At 45.1% G+C, this 21,092-nt stretch overlaps 1 protein-coding gene across 1 annotated transcript in view; it reads right to left on the bottom strand.

Annotated features, from left to right (window-relative positions):
* The window catches only part of LOC144479147 (thrombospondin type-1 domain-containing protein 4-like), a gene marked incomplete at its 5' end in the record, with an annotated part of 401,941 nt that overhangs the window by 22,441 nt on the left and 358,408 nt on the right, over positions 1-21,092 (bottom strand). Inside the window, 3 exons of the mRNA XM_078211401.1 lie at positions 1,453-1,626; positions 6,196-6,400; positions 8,354-8,483. Of these exons, the coding sequence (XP_078067527.1) occupies positions 1,453-1,626; positions 6,196-6,400; positions 8,354-8,483 (509 nt within the window). The remainder of the gene's footprint in view (positions 1-1,452; positions 1,627-6,195; positions 6,401-8,353; positions 8,484-21,092) is intronic.

The following is a 21,092-nucleotide window of genomic DNA, read 5'->3' as shown; positions in this document are numbered from 1 at the left end:
ATTAAACTTCCCACAACCAAAACCTCCTGTAAATAAATCCTTCCAGAGATTAAAACATTCGAGAGATAAAAGCGACAGAAGGAGGAATTTTCATTGAACTGCTGTCATTCCACACATGAACCTAATGGAGGATGTCGATCGTTTCAACTCTCGCCTTTGCTTTTGCCAGGTGCTGTAAAACATGGATAAATTCAGCTCCTGGGAAAGGGGGCGGGGGAGGATTCTGGTTTGAGATTAGCTTGAAACTGGGCCTCAAACCTCAATGTCATAATACGGGTGAGCTGTGTGTTGATGGCAATTGTATGTCTACGGGCAGCTTGCTGTGTTGGCGCTTTCAAACACTGACTTGGAATGCCAATCTGGCCCAGGGTGTATCTTGGTCAAGGTGGGGGGAGGGATGGGGGGGTGGAGATAGTGAATGGGAGGATGTGAGCACCAGTCAGTAACAGCTCACAGTGTTCATGTAGAACGGTGAGAACTTTGGTTCCCCTTAGCCCCAAATTGGGGTAAGTAAAAGTCTGAAAAATGACCCCTTCGTCGGCAGAAATCCCTTTAAGAGCCAGTGTTTTTTAAATTTTCCGTTCATGGAACATGGGCGTTGCTGGCTGGCCAGCATTTATTGCCCATCCCTTGTTGCCCGAGGGCAATTAAGAGTCAATCACATTGCTGCGGCTCTGGAGTCACATGTAGGCCAGACCCGGTAAGGATGGCAGACATTGGTGAACCAGATGGGTTTTTCCGACAATCGGCAATGATTTCATGGTCATCAATGGATTCTTAATTCCAGATATTTTTTATTGAATTCAAATTCCATCATCTGCTGTGGCGAGATTTGAACTCGGGTCCCTAGAACATGAGCTGAATTTCTGGATTAATAGTCTTGCAATAATACCACTTGGTCACCGCCTCCCCAGTTAGGCCACCGTAGACTTGGAGAAACTCAGCAAAGCATGCTTGCTCTCAAGTCTCTTGGTGTTTGCTCGAGGTGGTGGGACTTCCATCAACACTTTCCTGACTCACAGGCTACATTATAGCTTTTGTCAATTTGTGCAATTTGATAATTCTTCAAGGTATTTAAATCTAAACTGCTGGCTTGTGCTCCATCTATCAGCCCTGATAACCGGATGCTGGACATTATTTTCCTGTCTCTGGGCGGGATTTTATGGCCTTGCTCGAGAGAGACCGGAAATTCCTGCCTGAGGTCAATGGACATTTTTGTTGTCCGCCCCTCGCCCGCTCCTATTCCGTGGCGGGCGGGGCCGTACAATTCCAAGATGCTCCCTTACTATCAGATCACCATCTCTGTCTCATTATTTATTGCTAAATTGGATGATGGAAGGCTGCCTCTATTCTATTACATCCTCTCCAATAAACTCAGCTTGCAAAGTGCAAGAAATGATGCTGCGTGTTATTGGCACAAAGGGATTCAAATTAGAGAATGATCTTCTTTACCCTCACACTCCAGTCTGTGTGGAACCAACTCTTTGCACATGGGCCCATGTCACAATTCTCCGTGTCGACAGGCTTCAGCTGCATGTTGCACTCTTCATCGTCAACAATATCGCCAAGATTGTCAATGCATTTGACATCCCGGATCCTTTGTCCCACACCACAAGGTACTGAGCACTGAGAAAAGGGTGAAAATTAGAGGCAACTAAACAGATATAATGGAGTTACTGTAAAGCAAACAGCAATATCGGTCCTTAATAAATCAACCAATTCTGTTGTCAGTGTCAGTCAGTTTAACTCAGTTGGCTGGACATCTGGTTAGTGATGCAGGGTAACACCAACAGCGTGGGTTCAATTCCCACAATGGCTAAGTTTATCCAAACAGGCCCTGCCTTCTCTATCTTGCCCCTCAGGTTAAGTCACCACAAATTAGCCTATGGTCATCTGGGACTATGGTGACTGCACCATTATCTTATTAAATGGCGGTGGAGGCTCAACAGAACATATGACCTAGTCCCACTACATTGATTACATTCCCTGGCAATACCAGATATGAAGTTTAACAACACCAGGTTAAAGTCCAACAGGTTTATTTGATAGCAAAAGCCACACAAGCTTTTGGAGCTCCAAGCCCCTTCTTCAGGTGAGTCCACATCTCCACATCATGAATACCAGATATGACAGTAATTGCTTGCACTGGTAGCATTGATGAGAAGTCATTGAATTCATGGAAGCAATATTTGTAGAGGAGTGGGATCGAATTCCACCACTGTCAAATGTTCAGTTGGGGGCAGCACAGTGGCACAGTGGTTAGCACTGCTGCCTCACAGCACCAGGGGCCTGGGTTCAATTCTGGCCTTGGGTCACTGCTTGTCTGGAGTTTGCATGTTCTGCCTGTGAGGTCCCCTAGGGGAATTTCACAATAACTTCATTGCAGTGTTAATGTAAGCCTTACTTGTGACTAATAAATAACATTTTTAATTTCCGCCCACAATCCAAAGAGATGCAGGTTGGCTGGATTGGCCATGCTAAATTGCCCCTTAGTGTCCCAAGATGTGTAGGTTGGATGGATTAGCCATGGTAGATGTATGGGGTTACAGGGATAGGACGGGAAGAAGGCCTGGGTAAGATACTCTGTCAGAGAGTCGGTGCAGACTCGATGGGCCAAATGGCCTCTTCTGTACTGTAGGGATTCTAAATTCTAACAACTCACTGACTGCTAGTTATTAATCTCTTCGTTGTTCCAATTACAAAGTAAGACTCTAAAATTCCTGGGGCTGCTTCATTGGTGGAAATGTGGCTGATTGGAGACCCTGCCTGCTTTGGGCACAGGCCAGAGATGCCATCGCATTCCCAGGGAAGGGTGGTTCTGATGGCTGTGGAGGGCCACTGGCACCTGCCAAGGGGCATCAGTAGCACTCACCTCAATCCAGCCTTGCAAAGTGGAGAAGCTCAGATCAGGACCCCCGAGGCCCAATTGGATTGAAAGCAAAATAAATAATTCAGGCTTTCGGCACCTAAAAAAGTCACTTAGCCTCTACTCAAAGTAATTTCAGCCACTCCCCCTCACCCCCAGGATTGGCCCAGAGCTGATGAGCTGCAATGGGATGACCATTCGGGATGTATAGCTCAGAGGCAGAATGTTAATACTTCCCTACTCTCCAATGGGCCCAGGCCCACTGTAGGAGGTGGACCACTTGTTGGGTAAAAGTGTTCCTTTCCAGTCAGTGCTGCCTCACTGACAATGCCCAGAAGTTGTGATCATCCAATTACTGCCCAGATTTCCACAGCTGGATGAGGCTATGGGGTGAAAGTAGGAGTGCGTGCCACACATTTCTCCCGAACGGGTGGCATGATGCTGAATTCTGCAGCACAATGCCCTGTGCAGCAACATAACGGCTCACACACATGATAAGTGCACCTAGCCTTGCCTCAAAGAAATGCAGGGATCATTGAAATATTTCAACAAGAGTCTTGCACTCACTCATACATGGCACGGCACGGTAGCACAGTGGTTAGCACTGCTGCTTCACAGCTCCAGGGACCTGCGTTCGATTCCCGGCTTGGGTCACTGGCTGTGTGGAGTTTGCACATTCTCCTCGTGTCTGCTTGGGTTTCCTCCGGGTGCTCCAGTTTCCTCCCACGGTCCAAAGATATGCGGGTTAGGTTGATTGGCCATGCTAAAAATTGCCCTTAGTGTCCTGAGATGCGTAGGTTAGAGGGATTAGTGGGTAAATCTGTAGGGATGGGGGGGTAGGGCCTGGGTGGGATTGTGGTCGGTGCAGACTCGATGGGCCGAATGGCCTCTTTCTGTACTGTAGGGTTTCTATGATACAATGAATTATCCATTTGAACCCATGAGGCATCTCTGTCCATTAACATCCTGAATGTGTGTCTTTCCATTGACTATACAATTCCCATTTCTTGTTTTCTTACCCAACTACTTTGAATCCTGGGAAAGTTACTGCCAGAGGGTGCTGATTGGCTACCCATTTTGGCGTTGAATGGACCCTCATGATTTTGAATTGAAATCTTTAAAATTCGTTCATGGGATGCGGGCGTCTTTGGCAAGGCCAATATTTGTTGTCCATCGTTAATATTTAAAATTTTATTATTTTAAAAACTTTTTATTCCTTTCTCAGAGTTACAAAGCCAATGCACAGTGTGGACTGGGTCAGCCCCGAATCTATATCCTTCCTCGCTCCACAAACGAATTCAAATTCAAATTAAATCAAATTCACAGTCCCCACACGAGAGATATATTAGATCCAAGGTGACGAGAACAGGCATTAGACCTGATCTCACGCTTTGTCCTATGATTTATTGTTTGCAAAAATATACTTTATTGATATAAAATCTGAAAGACACATTACAAAACATTTCAATTTTTTATAACAGTAAAGTGCAATGATATGGGCGGCACGGTAGCACAGTGGTTAGCACTGCTGCTTCACAGCTCCAGGGTCCCGGGTTCGATCCCCGGCTCGGGTCACTGTCTGTGTGGAGTTTGCACATTCTCCTCGTGTCTGCGTGGGTTTCCTCCGGTTGCTCCGGTTTCCTCCCACAGTCCAAAGATGTGCGGGTTAGGTTGATTGGCCAGGTTAAAAATTGCCCCTTAGAGTCCTGAGATGCGTAGGTTAGAGGGATTAGTGGGTAAATATGTGGGGGTAGGGCCTGGGTGGGATTGTGGTCGGTGCAGACTCGATGGGCCGAATGGCCTCCTTCTGCACTGTAGGGATTCTATGATTCTATATTCACACGAAAGAAACTTCAGAGATCGACATACGCTCTGGATGCTTCAGTTCAACAATGAGAACATCACAAACATCTCAATATTTTCATCATCCTATGCTTGACCTTAGCCAAAAGGTCGAGAATTGCCCTTGAACTGAGTGGACAGTTTAGAGGACAGTTGAGAGTCAATCACAGTGCTGTGGGTCTGGAGTCACATGTAGGTCCAATCAGGTAAGGACGGCAGATTTCCTCCCCGAATGGATATCAGCAAACCAGATAGACTTTTACAAAATTCAATGATAGAGATGACAATCACCATCACTGAGACTAGTTTTCCATTCCACAATTATTAATAAATTGAATTCAAATTCCACCAGTGGTCACGGTGGGATTTGAAACCAAGACTCCAGAGCATTGGCATTGCCCTCTGTATTACTAGTCATTACCACTTCACCACTGTCTCCTCACAAATCCAACTGCCAAACAAGTATCCCGAACATCAAATTGAAGTCTCAAAACCTGGCCCTGTGCAGGATGGGATGGAGGGCCAGGGAGGGGAGGGAGATGGAGAAAGGTTGAGGGGGGTGCGAGTGGGGGGCTGCGACTGGGAGAGGAGAAGGACACAGAAATATAGAAAATAGAAGCAGGAGTAGGCCATCTAGCCCTTTGAGCCTGCTCCGCCATTCATAATGATCACGGCTGATCATTGAATTCAATATCCTGATCTCCCCTTCCCCCTATATTCCTTAATCCCTTTAACCCCAAGAGCTATATTTAATTTCTTCTTGAAATCACACAATGCTTTGGCCTCAACTCCTTTCTGTGGTGGTGAATTCCACAGATTCACCACTCTCTGGGTGAAGAAATTTCTCATCAACTCGGTCCTAAAAGATTTACCCGTTATCCTCAAACTATGACTATTAGTTCTGGACTTCCCCCATCATCAGGAACATTCTCTCTGAATCTAGCCTGTCTAATCCTGTTAGAATTTTATAAGTTTCTATGAGATCCCCTCTCGCTCTTCTAAACTCCAATGAATACAATCCTAACCAACTTAGTCTTTCCTCATATGACAGACCTGCCATCCCAGGAATCAAGCTGGTAAACCTTCGCTGTACTCCATCTATATCAAGGACATCCTTCCTCAGATAAAGACACCAAAACTGCGCACAATACTCCAGGTGCGGTCTCACCAATGCACTGCACAATTGCATTACAATATACCTATTGCTAGACTCAAATCCTCTTTCAATGAAGGACATACACACAAACACACCCTATCATGGATGGTGGGTGTCCTGTCTATTTGAGTTCATGAGTGATGTTCTATTTCCTTTCCTCCAAGTAATTCTGCAAATGGTGATGAATATTTTGCCTTGGACTTCTGAGAAGTTTGGGTTGCAACCGACTCATAGCCAACACTGATAACAAGACACATCTAAACTGGTTCCTTAGTAGGCCCCACTGCTCATTCCAGCTGGTGTAGACATGCTTCCCATGAGTTCTGTTTACCTCACTCCATTCTGTCCTGATGTGCCACTCGCTACAGATTTTCAGCTGACAGGTAGTTGTTGTTTCAGGTTTCTCCAGGTGCCGGCATCGTTCTGGTTGAACAGTGGTTGTCCGATTAGCATAGACTTGTCTGCAAAGGACCTGTCGATGTTGTATCCCAGGTCCACACGTCTTACTGCATTCCGACCATTCGCCCAGATCCCAGCTTTGGTAAAAGCAATAGACATGTGTTACGTTCATGATCTGCCCACACATTGTCAAAGAAATACACTTCTCACCTTTTAATGATCGCCAATGGTAACAAGTTAAGAGAGGCAGAGACAAAGAAGTTATCCTAGCCCGAGGGTGGCATGGTGGCACAGTGGTTAGCACCACTGCCTCACATTGCCAGGGACCCGGGTTCAATTCCCTTGGATCACTGTCTGTGCGGAGTTTGCACATTCTCCCTGTGTCTGCGTGGGTTTCCTCCGGGTGCTGTGGTTTCCTCCCACAGTCTGAAAGACGTGCTGGTTAGGTGCATTGGCCATGCTAAATTCTCTCTCAGTGTACCCAAGCAGACACCGGAGTGTGGCAACTAGGGGATTTTCACAGTAACTTCATTGCTGTGTTAATGTAAGCCTACTTGTGACATTTGCAAAGTACCATTCCCAAGGAAACATCTAGGATGCAAGGATGAGGGAAAGAATTAACAAAAAAAAGGGCAGGAAGATAAGATAGACAGACATGCGGGAAGACAGACTGGCATTTACGTAGTGCCTGTCACAATCTCAAGACATTTAACAGCATTTTACAAGCAGTGGAAGAGAATGTCGATTCAATCAATTAAAAACAGCCACAAAAAACAGAAAATGCTGGAAAATCTCAGCAGGCCTGACAACATCTGTGGAGGGAGAAGAGAGCCAACATTTCGACTGTGGATGACCCTTTGTCAGAGCTAAAGACAAAGAAAATAGGACAAGAACCGCAGTATTTTGCTTTTATTTAAAAACAATGAATGTGGGTAGAAACCTCAGTGAAGTGACGTTTAAGACTGGAGTTAATTCTTTATAAAAGTCACCTCGAATGAACCCATTCAGCTCAGACACTTTGCTGTTATTTTCCATGCTTGTTGGGGAAGGAGGACTTTCCCCACAGGGATTCTCCCGCTCAGCCATTATTTATGCCAATTTTCCAGGTTTTCTGCAGCTCTTCCGCTGAATTTGCTACAGATGATGGGGAAAAGCCGGTGGGAATCCGACCCCCCCAAAGCGCTTAGCACAATCGCACAATGTGCAACTTTCAAAGTGGAGGAAGAAACTTTATTTTTTTCCTCATTCCTGGCACTTTTCAAGTCAGACCTGCTGAGTGATGCAAACAATGCACAGGGCTGGAAACTACAAGTGGGCCATTTACGACTATTTTTAAAGGAAAACGCTAACAGGATTTTAGATCGATGGAGATCTTTGTTCCTGATTTTCATTAAAAGTAAAAATTGCAGGAGGAAATGTGGCTCCAAAATATTTTCATTTCACATTATAGCCAGAATGGGAAATGGAAATTCTACAATCAGCAAGTCAGTGGCTAGGGATGAGGTATTTTATTGGACCACATGAGAGGAGGGGGCTTTAATTATGCCCCTAGCCAGGGCCTATTTAGAGAGTGACAAATGTGGACAGCTTTATGTCCCCCACCTCTCCACACAAATAACCCACTCTGCCAATATTCACCTTGAATGAGCAGGATAAAGCTCCCCACATAAAAAAAAAATCGAAGGAAAACAAAATGGTAGACTTCACGCCTGTTGTCATTCAATAATGCCACCAGTGGAGAACATTCGTAACATGCTCAACCAGAAAACATTGCTTCCGGAGGTTTCCATTCTTATTAAACCTGCTCAATCTCCAGTGGTTACTTGTTATTACAGTGCAATTTCATAGCTTCATGGGGCTTTGATTAAGTTTCTGTTTCTCTTGGCCCCTTGGCTGGATCGGAGCCAAGCTGCATCCATTTACTGCAGAGACGGCACTCTGGCTGCCTCAGGTTTACCAAGCATTCCATTTAGACACTAAGCTTTATTCTGTCCTCTCAGAGAGAAAAAAAAATCCCAGACAAATGTAACACGGGTATTTCTATTAGACAGGATCATTTATATGAAAAAAGCTGGGCTCAGTGAACGTACTAGGCTGGGCAGGGTTGGATGTTGCAGGCTTCCTCCTCTGGTGTTGGCCTCATTGCAATTTCGCACAAGTTTTCAGACACTTCTTCATGTGTATTTCTGTTAACGCACCTAAAAATAAGAGCCCGGCTCCCTAGAAGTCAAGAGAAGACACTTATTATTCACAGGACAATTCCTTACCTCACACAACTAGTTCAGTGATGAATACAATAGTGCTGATTAAATATTCAACAACATTTATTGCTTTAGGGATACTGGGATCAATGTACCAGCATTGTGATGGGATCCCAAAAGGTGCAATATTTTAGAGGGGTACCTTTGGTTAGACAATGGCATCAGGAGTTACGAAGCCAAGGCAGGTAAATAGAATCAAGATACAAATCAGCCATGCACTAATTAAATTGCGGAATAGGCTCAAGGGGCTGAATGGTCTGTTCCTGTTCCTGCGTGGATTTAATAGACCCATGATATTGTCAGGGTACGTAATGGGAATTCAAGTGCACTTTCTCTGATTTTCTGAAGATTGGTTTTTATGGTTAGAGAATTGAGAGCCCTTCATGCCCAGTTTTCTAACACGCTATTGTGAGGCTTCCGGTTGACAAAGTGAACTTGCGTAAAATCAGCCCCTAAGTGTAAAGATGTGTAAAGTGGTCCATTTAAAATGGAGTCAGATCTGATCAGCGAAGACAGGTGACAAGGTAGTTATCATCTATTGCATACTCTGTGGCTGGAATTTTACCATCCCGCCTACTGTGGGAATCAGAGCGGGCGAGGGGGAGACCATGGAAAGATCTATTGACCTCGGGCAGGATTTCGGAACCAGCGAGTCCGTAAAATCCCACCCTGTATCTCATGGGTTAAAATATGGGCAAGCACTGTACTGCTGTATGTAATAAGCTTATTACTGGAGAGTAGGTAGTGTGACTTATGCTGCACTGATCAGTGTGTTCACTATCATGTAGAAATGCAATTCTCAAGTCAGTTTGAATATAGCGGTGGTTTCTCGCACCATTTGAGAACCTTCCTCACCAATTAAAATTTTGGTTGCCCTATTCCCTAGCTTGGTGACTTGCATGGATCAGAATAAAGGATAGATCTCAATTATACTTGGCACATTGTTCATTAATGTATTGCATGGCATTGGTATACTGGTATCCATTGATGAAATGTCAGATGCACTGCCTTGAGAATTGTCCCCCAGAATATTCATCTGGTTTCAGTATTACAGTAGGTTTAATATAGTGAAGTTACTTTCAACGTGCAATTCATGTTTATAGCTAGGGAGCTTCTTATAAATTGTCAGAATGTCCAAGTCACCCACAACACAACCAACTATAGATGTTGCAGTGTAGCTGTTGTTTCCAATTAAAAATATCAAGTGGTTAGCACTGCTGTCTCACAGCTCCAAGGACCCGGGTTCAACTCCGGCCGCGGGTCACTGTCTGTGTGGAGTTTGCACATTCTCCCGTGTCTGCGTGGGTTTTCTCCGGGTGCTCCAGTTTCCTTCCATAGTACAACGATGTGCGGGTTAGGTTAATTGGCCATGCTAAATTGACCTTGAGGGGGGGAGTTTTCCCGTCCCACTCGCCATGGGAATTGTAGCGGGTGGACAGTGAACCGTGCAAAGGTCTGTTGACCTCTGGTGGGATTTCCCTGTTTTGGGGTAAGCGTGGCCGGAAAAATATCGTCCTTAATGTCAGGGGGATGAGAAGGGTAAATATGTGGGGTTATGGGGATAGGGCCTGGGTGAAATTGTTGTCGGTGCAGGCTCGATGGGCCGAAAGGCCTCCTTCTGCACTGTACAGATTTGATGATTCCATGTACCCATTAACATAATTATCTATCAGAACTGCAACTTGCCTTTGTATTGGACATGTATATGAATTCAGTTATGCATTTTAAAACTAGTTATTGATGAATATGGAAAAGAAATAAAAGGCGCAAGCACCTAAAATAGCACCTTTTAAATGCACAGGAGATCCCAAAGTGCGAATGAAATTCCTTTGAACTGTAGTCACAGTTATAATGCAGGAAATGCACAGCCAATTTGCGCACAGCAAACTCCCACAAACAGCAACGTGACAATGACCAGATAATTTGTGTTTTGTCATGGTGATGGAGGAATAAATATTGGTCAGGACACTGAGGATAACTCCCCTCCCTTCAAAATGGCGCCACAGTATCTTTTATGTTCACCTGGGAGGTGCTCTCAGTTTAACGCCTCATTTGAAAGACATCACCTCCCTCAGTATTGTCGACCAGGGCAGGAACAGGAAGCTGTCACATTCTGGTTCGGAGGCAAGTGTGCTACCAACTGAGCCCACAGCTCATAGCATGACAGAGGATTTATAGGGTTTTATGAGGATATCCTGGATAGATATCTACTTAGCAGGGGCTGAACATGAAAGTATATTTATTAGTGTCACAAGTAGGCTTCCATTAACACTGCAATGAAGTTACTGTGAAAATCCCCTGGTCGCCACTCTCCGGCGCCTGTTCGGGTACACTAAGGGAGAATTTAGTATGGCCAATTCACCTAACCAGCACGTCTTTCTGACTGTGGGAGGAAACCGGAGCACCCAGAGGAAACCCACGCAGACACGGGGAGAAAGTGCAAACTCCACACAAACGGTGACCCAAGCCGGGAATTGAACCTAGGTTCCTAGCGCTGTGAGACAGCAGTGCTGACCACTGTCCCTTTTAAAAAACTACTCAATAAAGAAACCTATAAGTATGAGAGAAACCTGAAGCTGCCAATGAGTCGGTGATACGCCTTGTTTGAAACGTTTTTTTGCTCTGTCAAGGCAGGGTGCAAGCTTGACAATTCGAAGCAATTTGAAGTGTACTGGATCAGATCCTGCAATGAGATGACAATCCAGTTGCCTCAGTTCACCGCTAAAATAGATATTATATAAATCTACCCTTACTCCTCTGCCTTGCACAGAAAAATTTAAACAACTGTAACAATATCATATGATAGGGAGCCTGCGTGTAAGGCTTAGTGAAACCTTTAAAGATACCTTAAATTAGAGGGTTTCCCACAAAGTGACTATATAAAATGGATAATGAAGGGTAGCCTTGTTTATAAATTAAAGATTTTTGACTTGTTGGCCCTTTTAACTCCTCAATCCCCATCCTCCGCCCTCCCCATTGCCACAACCCACTGCTTCTCCTTTGTACCCTCAAGAAAACCTTTTGTTTCCCCCTTCCCCCCCAAGAGAACCAATGGTTCTTCAGCACGGTGACACAGTGGTTAACACTGCTGCCTCATAGCTCCAGGGACGCGGGTTCAATTCTGACCTTGGGTGACTGTCTTCGTGGAGTTTGCATGTTCTCCTCGTGTCTTTCCTCCAGTTCCCTCCCACAGTCCAAAGAGGTGCGGGTTAGGTGGATTGGCCATGCTAAATTTCCCCTTGGTGTCACGGGGGCTAACAGGGTGAGTACGTGGGGATACAGGGATAGGTCCTGAGTGGGATTGTTGTCGGTGCAGGCTCAATGGACCGAATGGCCTCCTTCTGCACTGTAGCGATTCTATGGTTCTTCACTGGCTATTGGAATCCAAAATCCTAGTTCCTGATTCCCTTGCTGTATTCCAGGAATGGCAGATAAACCATGACATGAAAACATCTCATGTTAACAGGTGAGGTTAGCTCTCCCATCTGCAGCAGCTAAGGACCAGTGCTGTCTGAAAGAAAAGACTTGCGTTGGCATCTTTCATGATTCCAGGATGCCCTCTAACCACTTTGCAACCAATGATGTACTTTGGAACTGCTACTACTGTAGCATTGTGGGGAAAAAAAGCTGACAAATGGGGCACTGCAAGGTTGAGATAAATGCGATAAATCTCCCTTGATGGCATTAATAAATGTTGGATAAGGCACCTGGAGAACTCCACTCAACTTCTTCAAAAAGCACCATAGGATCTTTTGCTCTCCTGAGATGGGTGTTGTTTTGTATCTCACCTGAGAGCTGTTATATGTGTATGTTGAAAGTTTATTTGTTAGTCACAAGTAACGCTGCAATGAAATTACTGTGAAATTCCCCTAGTCGCCACACTCCGGCGCCTGTTCGGGTCAACGCACCTAACCAGCACGTCTTTCAGACTGTGGGAGGAAACTGGAGCACCCAGAGGAAACCCACGCAGACACGGGGAGAACGTGCAGACTCCACACAGACAGTGACCCAAGCCGGGAATTGAACCTGGGTCCCTGGTGCTGTGAGGCAGCACTGCTAACCACTGTGCTACCGTGTCGCCCAATGTTTCTAACTAGAGACGACACTTTCTATCTGCTACTCTGAACATGTTGGTTAGGATAAAATCGCTGGTTTTAACCATCATTAACCCATTCTGCACACCACAGCGTCTACCTTTCTTTCGCAATTCACAAAGTTGCAGCACACGCTGTGTAAAGCACCGTGCACCAAGGATCAAGTACAAACAGTCCCATTATTCTTTTTTTTGGGTCACCTATCTGTCAGGCATTTTGGAATGCTTTATTAGAATACAGGGTGCGTAGAGAAATCTCCAGTTATTAAAAACCACTGGCTGCTTTTCTGGCAGCGTGTGACCAGGTACATTGTTCCAGAGAATGTGAAGGATGCACGGTCTGAAAGGCAGCCACCTGAAAATGTAAAATTATATCTCTTATTATAGACTGCCTATTGATCCTGTTTATAAAAACGATGCACTCAACCTGTCCTTTATTACAGGGAATTTTTTCCTGCGTTGGTATTTGATTAGTTTGGCAACTTCGTTCATAAACTTCTGACCTTGCTGCCTGCATACCAAAGCTATTTTTAATAAGCACGCAGAGTGTCTTTCACTGCATTCTCTCTGACCTGGCTAGCCGGAGATGCCAGAGGTAAGTCTTGCTTACGCACACTCATGATGGTTCTTGCTTGACAATAGATAGCAATAGCCTCACCCCAGGGTAACACCATGCTCAAGTAGGGTAGAAAGATGACAACGGTACTTTTTACCTTGAAGCACAGATTGTTCATCAATTGGGTAGACATTTGGTGGGTTCTTCAACGGGTGGGTGCCCCATCTTACTCCCAGGCAGTGAGGGTGAAAAGCATTCCCCTTGTCACTCAAATAACACATTTAGCATCTGCATCCTAAATACTTTTATTTGGAGTTCTTCTCCAGGGTTTTTTTTATCTGGGTAAACACCTGTCACGAAATGGTAGGATGCTATTAAAATGATTTTCTTTTTGCAACAAGTAAAATTAAACTGCCATGTATTTTGTAAACCATGTCTGGGCTGCACCCAAGAGAATAGGGAACAGGGTGTTCTTTGCAATCGATACAATTAGTAGTCACAGTGCGCCAGGAAGCAGTTTGAATACAGGTGAGGTGTTGAAGAAGCATCAGCAAGAGAGAGTTTTAAGTTTATTTATTAGTGTCCAAGTAGGCTTACATTAACACTGCAATGAAGTTACTGTGAAAATCCCCCAGTCACCACACTCAGGCGCCTGTTCGGGTACACTGAGGGTGAATTTAGCATGGCCAATGCACCTAACCAGCTCGTCTTTCGGACTGTGGGAGGAAACCAGAGCATCCGGAGGAAACCCACGCAAACACAGGGAGAATGTGCAGACTCCTCACAAACAGTGACCCAAGCCAGGAATCGAACCCGGGTCCCTGGTGCCGTGAGGCAGTGGTGCTAACCACTGTGCCACCAAGGCAGCCATCTTCAGGAAACAGCTCAGTTAGAGATGAAATGCTTAAGACAAGACAGGTTGTGCAAAAGATCATTTTCTTCAATGAACTGAAGACCATTCCCAAGTCTTGGTCATTTAAGCTGTACGGTGTGCTAATCACTGGCTAGAACTGACCCATGGTTTTATGACTGCTGTTTAGGAAATGGGGTTTCGGCAGAGTTTAGGTAGAAGGGAAACAGATGCTTTTGGGTTTTCAGTCTTTGAGGGACTAAGGTGTGCTATCTTTAATTGGCTGATGTAAAGAAAACAAAGACATTGTAATTTTTTTTGATTGGTAAAATCATTGTTGTATTACTTATGTGCTGGAAAGCAAGCTGTTGGGGGTTGATGAGTGTGGTAATTGGAATAAGAGAGAAGGTGGCTATGAGAGTCTTAACTAATAATAAGAATTGGTTGATATGATGAACCTAGAGGGACTTCAAACAGATATTGACACAGGGCAATATAGGAGTAGATTTGAATGGGTTGTTTTGATTCAAAAAGGAATATATAAAGATGGCAAGAAAACCTGTAAGAAAGTAAAGTAAAGGTAGGGTGAGTTTTCTCATCTTTTATATCCTAAGAGCTAAAGTAAAGAAATGAATTTAGGGCAGCACGGTGGCACAGTGGTTAGCACTGCTGCCTCACAGTACCAGGGACCCAGGTTTGATTCCTGGCTTTGGTCACTGTCTGTGTGGAGTTTGCACATTCTCCCCGTGTCTGCGTGGACTCCCTCCGGGTGCTCTAGTTTCCTCCCACAGTCCAAAGATGTGCAGATTAGATTGAATGGACATGCTAAATTGACCCAGAGAGGAGAATTTTCCCATCCCACCCACCACAGGAATTGTAGCAGACCGTTCAAAGGTCCGTTGACCTCGGGTGGGATTTTCCTGTTTTGGAGCGAGAGCAGCTGGAAAATCCCACCCTTAGTGTCGGGGGATTAGAAGGATAAATATGTGGGATTATGGGGATAGGGCTTGGGTGACATTGTTGTCAGTGCAGGCTTGATGGGCCGAATGGCCTCCTTCTGCATTGTACAGATTCTATGATTTAATCTATTCTGTTAGAGAGCATTTCTCAAGAGACTGAGTGAGACAATGAAGGATCAAAGAGAAATAACATATTTAAGGAGATACTTGAACCTCTGTGAGGGGTTGGCAGTTTAGGTCTCTCAACAGACAGCAGGAATAGCTGGTCAGAACGCTCAGAAAGTGGTTTCAACAAAGCCAAACCTGAAAAACCAGCTGCCGTTAACATCAGGGGACACCCCAAGAGAAAACAAAGAAAGTGTGATAAAATTATTAGGATTCTATAGATTTTAAAGTCTATGGAGTTGCTGAACAGAAAAAGGGACGGTTAGCTCTGAAGGTAGTTAAATTAAGATCCTTTGGAACTATTTTAAAGAACTGTTGACTGTGTGAAGCCATTTTTGTGTTTAAGTGTAATTTTTTTCTTTATATTTTTAATAAACATTTACTTTACGATAAAATCATCACAAGTAGTCGGGGACATCACATCCAGATTTCAGAACCTCTCCTCATACTATGAAAAGTGGGAATAAATGTTTTGGCAGCTGTTTCATGTTTCCTTCTGGGACTTTGGGTAGCTTGAAATTTACCACCAGCCGTGCCGTAACACTGTTAAATGCCTCCCAACAGATCATGCTGCACAGTGCCCCTCCCTTATAAACAGGTTTATCAAATGGCCTTAATGCACAAAAACGTTTTGAGGTGGAGAAGATTTCAGTCATTGATAACCTGAAGTTCCCTCTGCTACCAGCATATAGGAAATACAATGGATATAAGGGCCGGGATTCTCTCAAAACAAAACTAAGTGCCCAACAAGCGAGGAAACAGGAGTATTTCCTGTCCATTTTTTTGGGCGTACTTACCAGAATGAATCTCCGACATTCTAAGCAATGCAGAGTGCCTCAGTGTGATCCACCTGAAAAGTGGTAGGTGGGGCCTATTCCCGCCTGAGAGGCCGGCAGCATAGTGCTGAGTGGGCCACTGTGCATGTGTCGATTTGTCAGTGTGGAGATTGGCGCATGCACAGTGGCCCTCTATCGCTGTCCTCCGATCACTAGCCTTCTGGATTCCACGCTCCCCGCCCCCCCCCCCCCCCCCCCCCGCCCCCCCCGGCCAGCCCCAATCTCCCTCCCCCCTCAAGGCCATAGAACATAGAACATAGAACAGTACAGCACAGAACAGGCCCTTCGGCCCACGATGTTGTGCCGAGCTTTATCTGAAACCAAGATCAAGCTATCCCATTCCCTATCATCCTGGTGTGCTCCATGTGCCTATCCAATAACCGCTTAAATGTTCCTAAAGTGTCTGACTCCACTATCACTGCAGGCAGTCCATTCCACACCCCAACCACTCTCTGCGTAAAGAACCTACCTCTGATATCCTTCCTGTATCTCCCACCACGAACCCTATAGTTATGCCCCCTTGTAATAGCTCCATCCACCCGAGGAAATAGTCTTTGAACGTTCACTCTATCTATCCCCTTCATCATTTTATAAACCTCTATTAAGTCTCCCTTCAGCCTCCTCCGCTCCAGAGAGAACAGCCCTAGCTCCCTCAACCTTTCCTCATAAGACCTACCCTCCAAACCAGGCCAGCCCCAATCTACCCACCCCCATGGCTAACCCCCACCCCCCCACCCCAATGACAAGACCCAAAATCCCCCACGATGGACAGCACTGATCGCCTCCTCATTCCCTCCCCCACCGATCCCAGTGCAGAGTGACCGTGGGTCCCTGCCCCCAGTATGCCCCACCCCCAGTATGCCCCACCACCTTGGTACTGTCCAGTGCCCGGTGGGCAGTGCCAAGATGCCCAGTGGGAAGTGCCAGTTTGCCCAGTGGGCAGTGCCAGGGTGCCAGGCTAGCACTGCACTGCCCCAACCATCCGGGAGGGGGGGGTGGGCTCAATGACCCCTGTCCCCACTAGCAGGGTGAGGATGCCTGTTCCCCATTAGTGGGGAGCAGTTGTATTTCCATATGATAATCAGCTCTGCGCCGATTTCAGGCACGGAACTGATTGCGCTAAAACAAAGCGCTTGGGAGTCTCGCGACTGGTGGAACCTCGCGAAATGCCTCCCGCTGTTGTCTCCCAGCCCGTGCGTTGCCTGAGCAGTGAATGGGCTGGGAGAATCCCAGCCAAGTTCACTTCCATTTTCAGAAGTTATTTGATAAAATTACACTTAAGGAGCTTTCCAAGAAAATAAAGTTAAGAGAGAGAATGATAAATTAGCTAGTTGGGTGAAACATTGGCAAGGAATTTTACTGCCCCACCCGCCCCAGGAATCAGAGCGGGTGAGGGCCGGACAATGGGAAGGTCCGTTGACCTCGGGCGGGATTTTACTGTTTCGGGAAGAGCGAGGCAGTAAACTCCCGCCCATTGTTTTGGGGTCTAGAAGATAGGACACAATGATGGAAAAAAGTTCTAAAGGAGTGGTGACTGGAATTCTGAAGGGAGGCTGTGCTGGATCCCTTGCTGCTTACATTATTCATAAAGAAAATAGCACAGGCCCATCCTGAAAAATTGCTGATGACAACCAGCTATGTGTATGAGTGATGTACGTAGGGGAGACTGACAAAGAAAGAAATCTGGACCAACTTAGTGAATGGGTTGAGGACTGGAGGAAGGATTCAATGAGGATAAAATGTACAATGATGGAGGAAATATGGAACATATGCACTCAGGAGGCAATCTCGTTTGGTTTTGATTAGCAATTGCAGAGACGATGACAATTATTGACCACATACTGAAACTTCAAAAATAAAGAAAAACTTACATTGATAGAGTTTCTTACCTAACCTCAGATTGAGGGAATATCCTTAAACCTAATTGTAGGATTCGCCACAAAGATATCAATAACTTAAAACATGCCAATTTAACTCTGCAAGACTCATTCGTAAAGCTCAAGATTTAAAATATTCGGCTAAATTTGCAATGCAAACCCCTGAACTAACTCTACATGCTGAACACACTCGCCAAAATCTAATTAATTAAGTAATCAATAGGTAGGAAGGAAATTGCATTTACATAGCACCTTTCCTGATATCAGAAGCTCCAAAGTACTTCAGAGTCGTAGAACACATAGAATCCCAACAGTGCAGAAGGAGGCCATTTGGCCCATTGAGTCTGCACTAACCACAATCCCACCCAGGCCCTATTCCCACGCATTTACCCTGATAATCCCCCTGACACTAAGGGGCAATTTAGCCTGGCCAATCCACCTAACCCGCACATCTTTGGACTGTGTGAGGAAACCGGAGCACCCGGAGGAAACCCACGGCAGACACAGGGAGCAAGTGCAGATTCTGCACAGACAATGACCCAAGGCCGGAATTGAGTCCGGAGAAGATCTCATTCTGTGATCTCGCTGTGCATATCCTGTTCCTGTTCCCTCATGTGATTTAGTTGCCATTGCGGGATTTGTGCCCGTGGTTAGTGGGGCCATCGCAGCTCTTGTTTCTTATTCATAACAGCACTCAATGAAGAATGTTGCAATATACAGTTGAAATCCTCACACCTAGAATATACTACAGACTTTATACATTACACAAGTACAAGCCATTCAATCCAGCCAGTCTATACTGCTGTTTATGCTCCACACAAGCCTTACTTCACCTCTCTCTATCAACACATCCTTCCCCCTCATGTGCTTATCTAGCTTTCCCTTAAATCGCACCTAATCCATTCATCTCAATCGCTCCGTGTGGTAGTGTGTGCCACATTCTAACAATTCTCTGAGATTAACCTCAGATCTGTACTTACGCACATGTTAATTCAGTTTCTGGAATCCAAGACCTGAGCACAAGAAACAAATGCTGACATCCCAGGGCAGTACTGAGGGGGGCTGCACTGTTGGAGGTGCCTCCTTTCAGCTGAGCTGTTAAACCGAGGCCCCATTTACCTTCCCAAGTGGATGTTAAAAGATCCCATGGCATTATTTTGAAGAAGAGAATGGGAAGTTATCCCCAATGTTCTGGTCAATACTTAGCCCTCGATCAACATCACAAAGATGGATTATCTGCTCATTGTCACACGGTGGAACCTCGTGTGCGCAAATTGATTGTTGCGTTTCCTATATTATGATGTGGAGATGCCGCCGTTGGACTGGGGTAAGCACAGTAAGAAGTCTCACATTAACCTGGTGTTGTGAGACTTCTTACTTTCCTATATTATAGCAGTGAATATACATCATAGAATCCTACAGTGCAGAAGGAGGCCATTTGGCCCATTGAGCCTGCGCTGACAACAATCCTACCCAGCTCCTATTCCCATAACTCCACATATTTACCCTGCCAAACCCCCTGACATTAAGGGACAATTTAGCATGGCCAATCCACCTAACCGGCACATTTTTGGACTGTGGGAGAAAACCGGAGTACCCGGAGGAAACCCACATCATGAGTACTTCATTAGCTGCAGAGCATTTTGAGATGTTCTATAGCTGTGAAAGGCACTATGTCAATGCAAGCTTTCTTTTTCTTTCTTCAGATTACAACCACTCCTTTGCTTGCATGACTACATGTCGAATTCAGAGGAACAAGCCAGAAATCGAGGAACATTCATAAATGACAAGCCCCAAGCTCCATTTGAAGAAATCTCCAATAGCACATGGAGTGAGTTCAGGGCCACACACTCTTAATCTCATCAGTACCATTTATTGTGCATCCCTAGGTGCTCGGTACTTGAATCCAATTTTCCGATTGCAAAGCTATCCATCTTGCGGTCACATCTACAGATGCACATCTGTACTATTTCAGAAGGTTAAGAGTTTGCAACTCATTACGCTGTTACTTACTATGAAACCAAAAGAGAAAATGCTGGAAAATCTCAGCAAGTCTGGCAGCATCTGTGAGGCGAGAAAAGAGCTGACGTTTCGAGTCCAGACGACCCTTTGTCAAAGCTAAAAGGCATAGAAAGTAGGCGATATTTATACTGCAGGATGAGGGAATGAAAGATGAGTCATAGCCACAGAAAGCAGGGGAAAAGGCTGCTAATGGCAGTCCACAGAGAGAATAAAAGGAGTGAATGGCCAAATGGCAAAGAAGCTGAAATCAGAGGGTAAGCTGTGATTAGCAGCCTTCTCGCCTATATTTTGTGGCTATGACTCATCTTTCATTCGGTCACCCTGCAGTATAAATATCGCCCACTTTCTATGTCTTTTAGCTTTGACAAAGGGTAATCTGGACTCGAAATGTCAGCTTTTTTCTCTCCTTACAGATGCTGCCAGACCTGCTGAGATTTTCCAGCATTTTCTCTTTTGGTTTCAGATTCCAGCATTCGCAGTAATTTGCTTTTATACTTATTATGATACTAGTCAGACAGCCTCCCAGCTCCAGGACTTTGCAAATGCTTCTAATGTTACGCCTGGCGATCAAAAAGTTTGGAACAACTATTCACTATTTTCTGGTTCCCCAGCTTCAGTTCGCCTCGATTTTTAAGTTAATGGTTCATGAAACTGGGCCAGATTTACAGTTTGATAATCCCTTATGGAATCGGTAGCATGAAGACTGGTGGGAGCATGACCCTACTCTCTGATCATCATTTACACTGATTTACGAGATTAACTAGCAAGGATTAAAAACATTCGTACACAAGAGTGCAATTTTAGCTGTGAATTTAGAACATTTTGAAGGGTCAAGATAACAGAAAACATACTTCTGAGTGAGCTGGGGGGAACTATTTTGATGCAACTTCCAGCAGTTTGAAATACATTGAGCATTTAAAACCAATAATTATAGCGATGCACTATTTTTAAATTAAGTTAATTGTTTTGAGATGTATTTGGACCTTGACTTGAAAAATCTAGAATTAAAATCTACTGGTGACCATGAAACCATTGTCGATTGTCGGAAAAACCCATCCGGTTCACTAATGTCCTTTAGGGAGGGAAATCTGCCATCCTTACCTGGTTTGGCCTACATGTGACTCCAGAGCCACAGAAATGTGGTTGACTCTTAACTGCCCTCTGACATGGCCTAGCAAGCCACTCAGTTCAAGGGCAGCTAGGGATGGGC

This window comes from Mustelus asterias, chromosome 1 (genome assembly GCF_964213995.1).
Source record: "Mustelus asterias chromosome 1, sMusAst1.hap1.1, whole genome shotgun sequence".
NCBI classification, from domain to species: domain Eukaryota; kingdom Metazoa; phylum Chordata; class Chondrichthyes; order Carcharhiniformes; family Triakidae; genus Mustelus; species Mustelus asterias.
The sequence above is the reverse complement of the archived record's forward strand: the minus strand, read 5'-3'. Positions and strand labels throughout refer to the sequence as shown.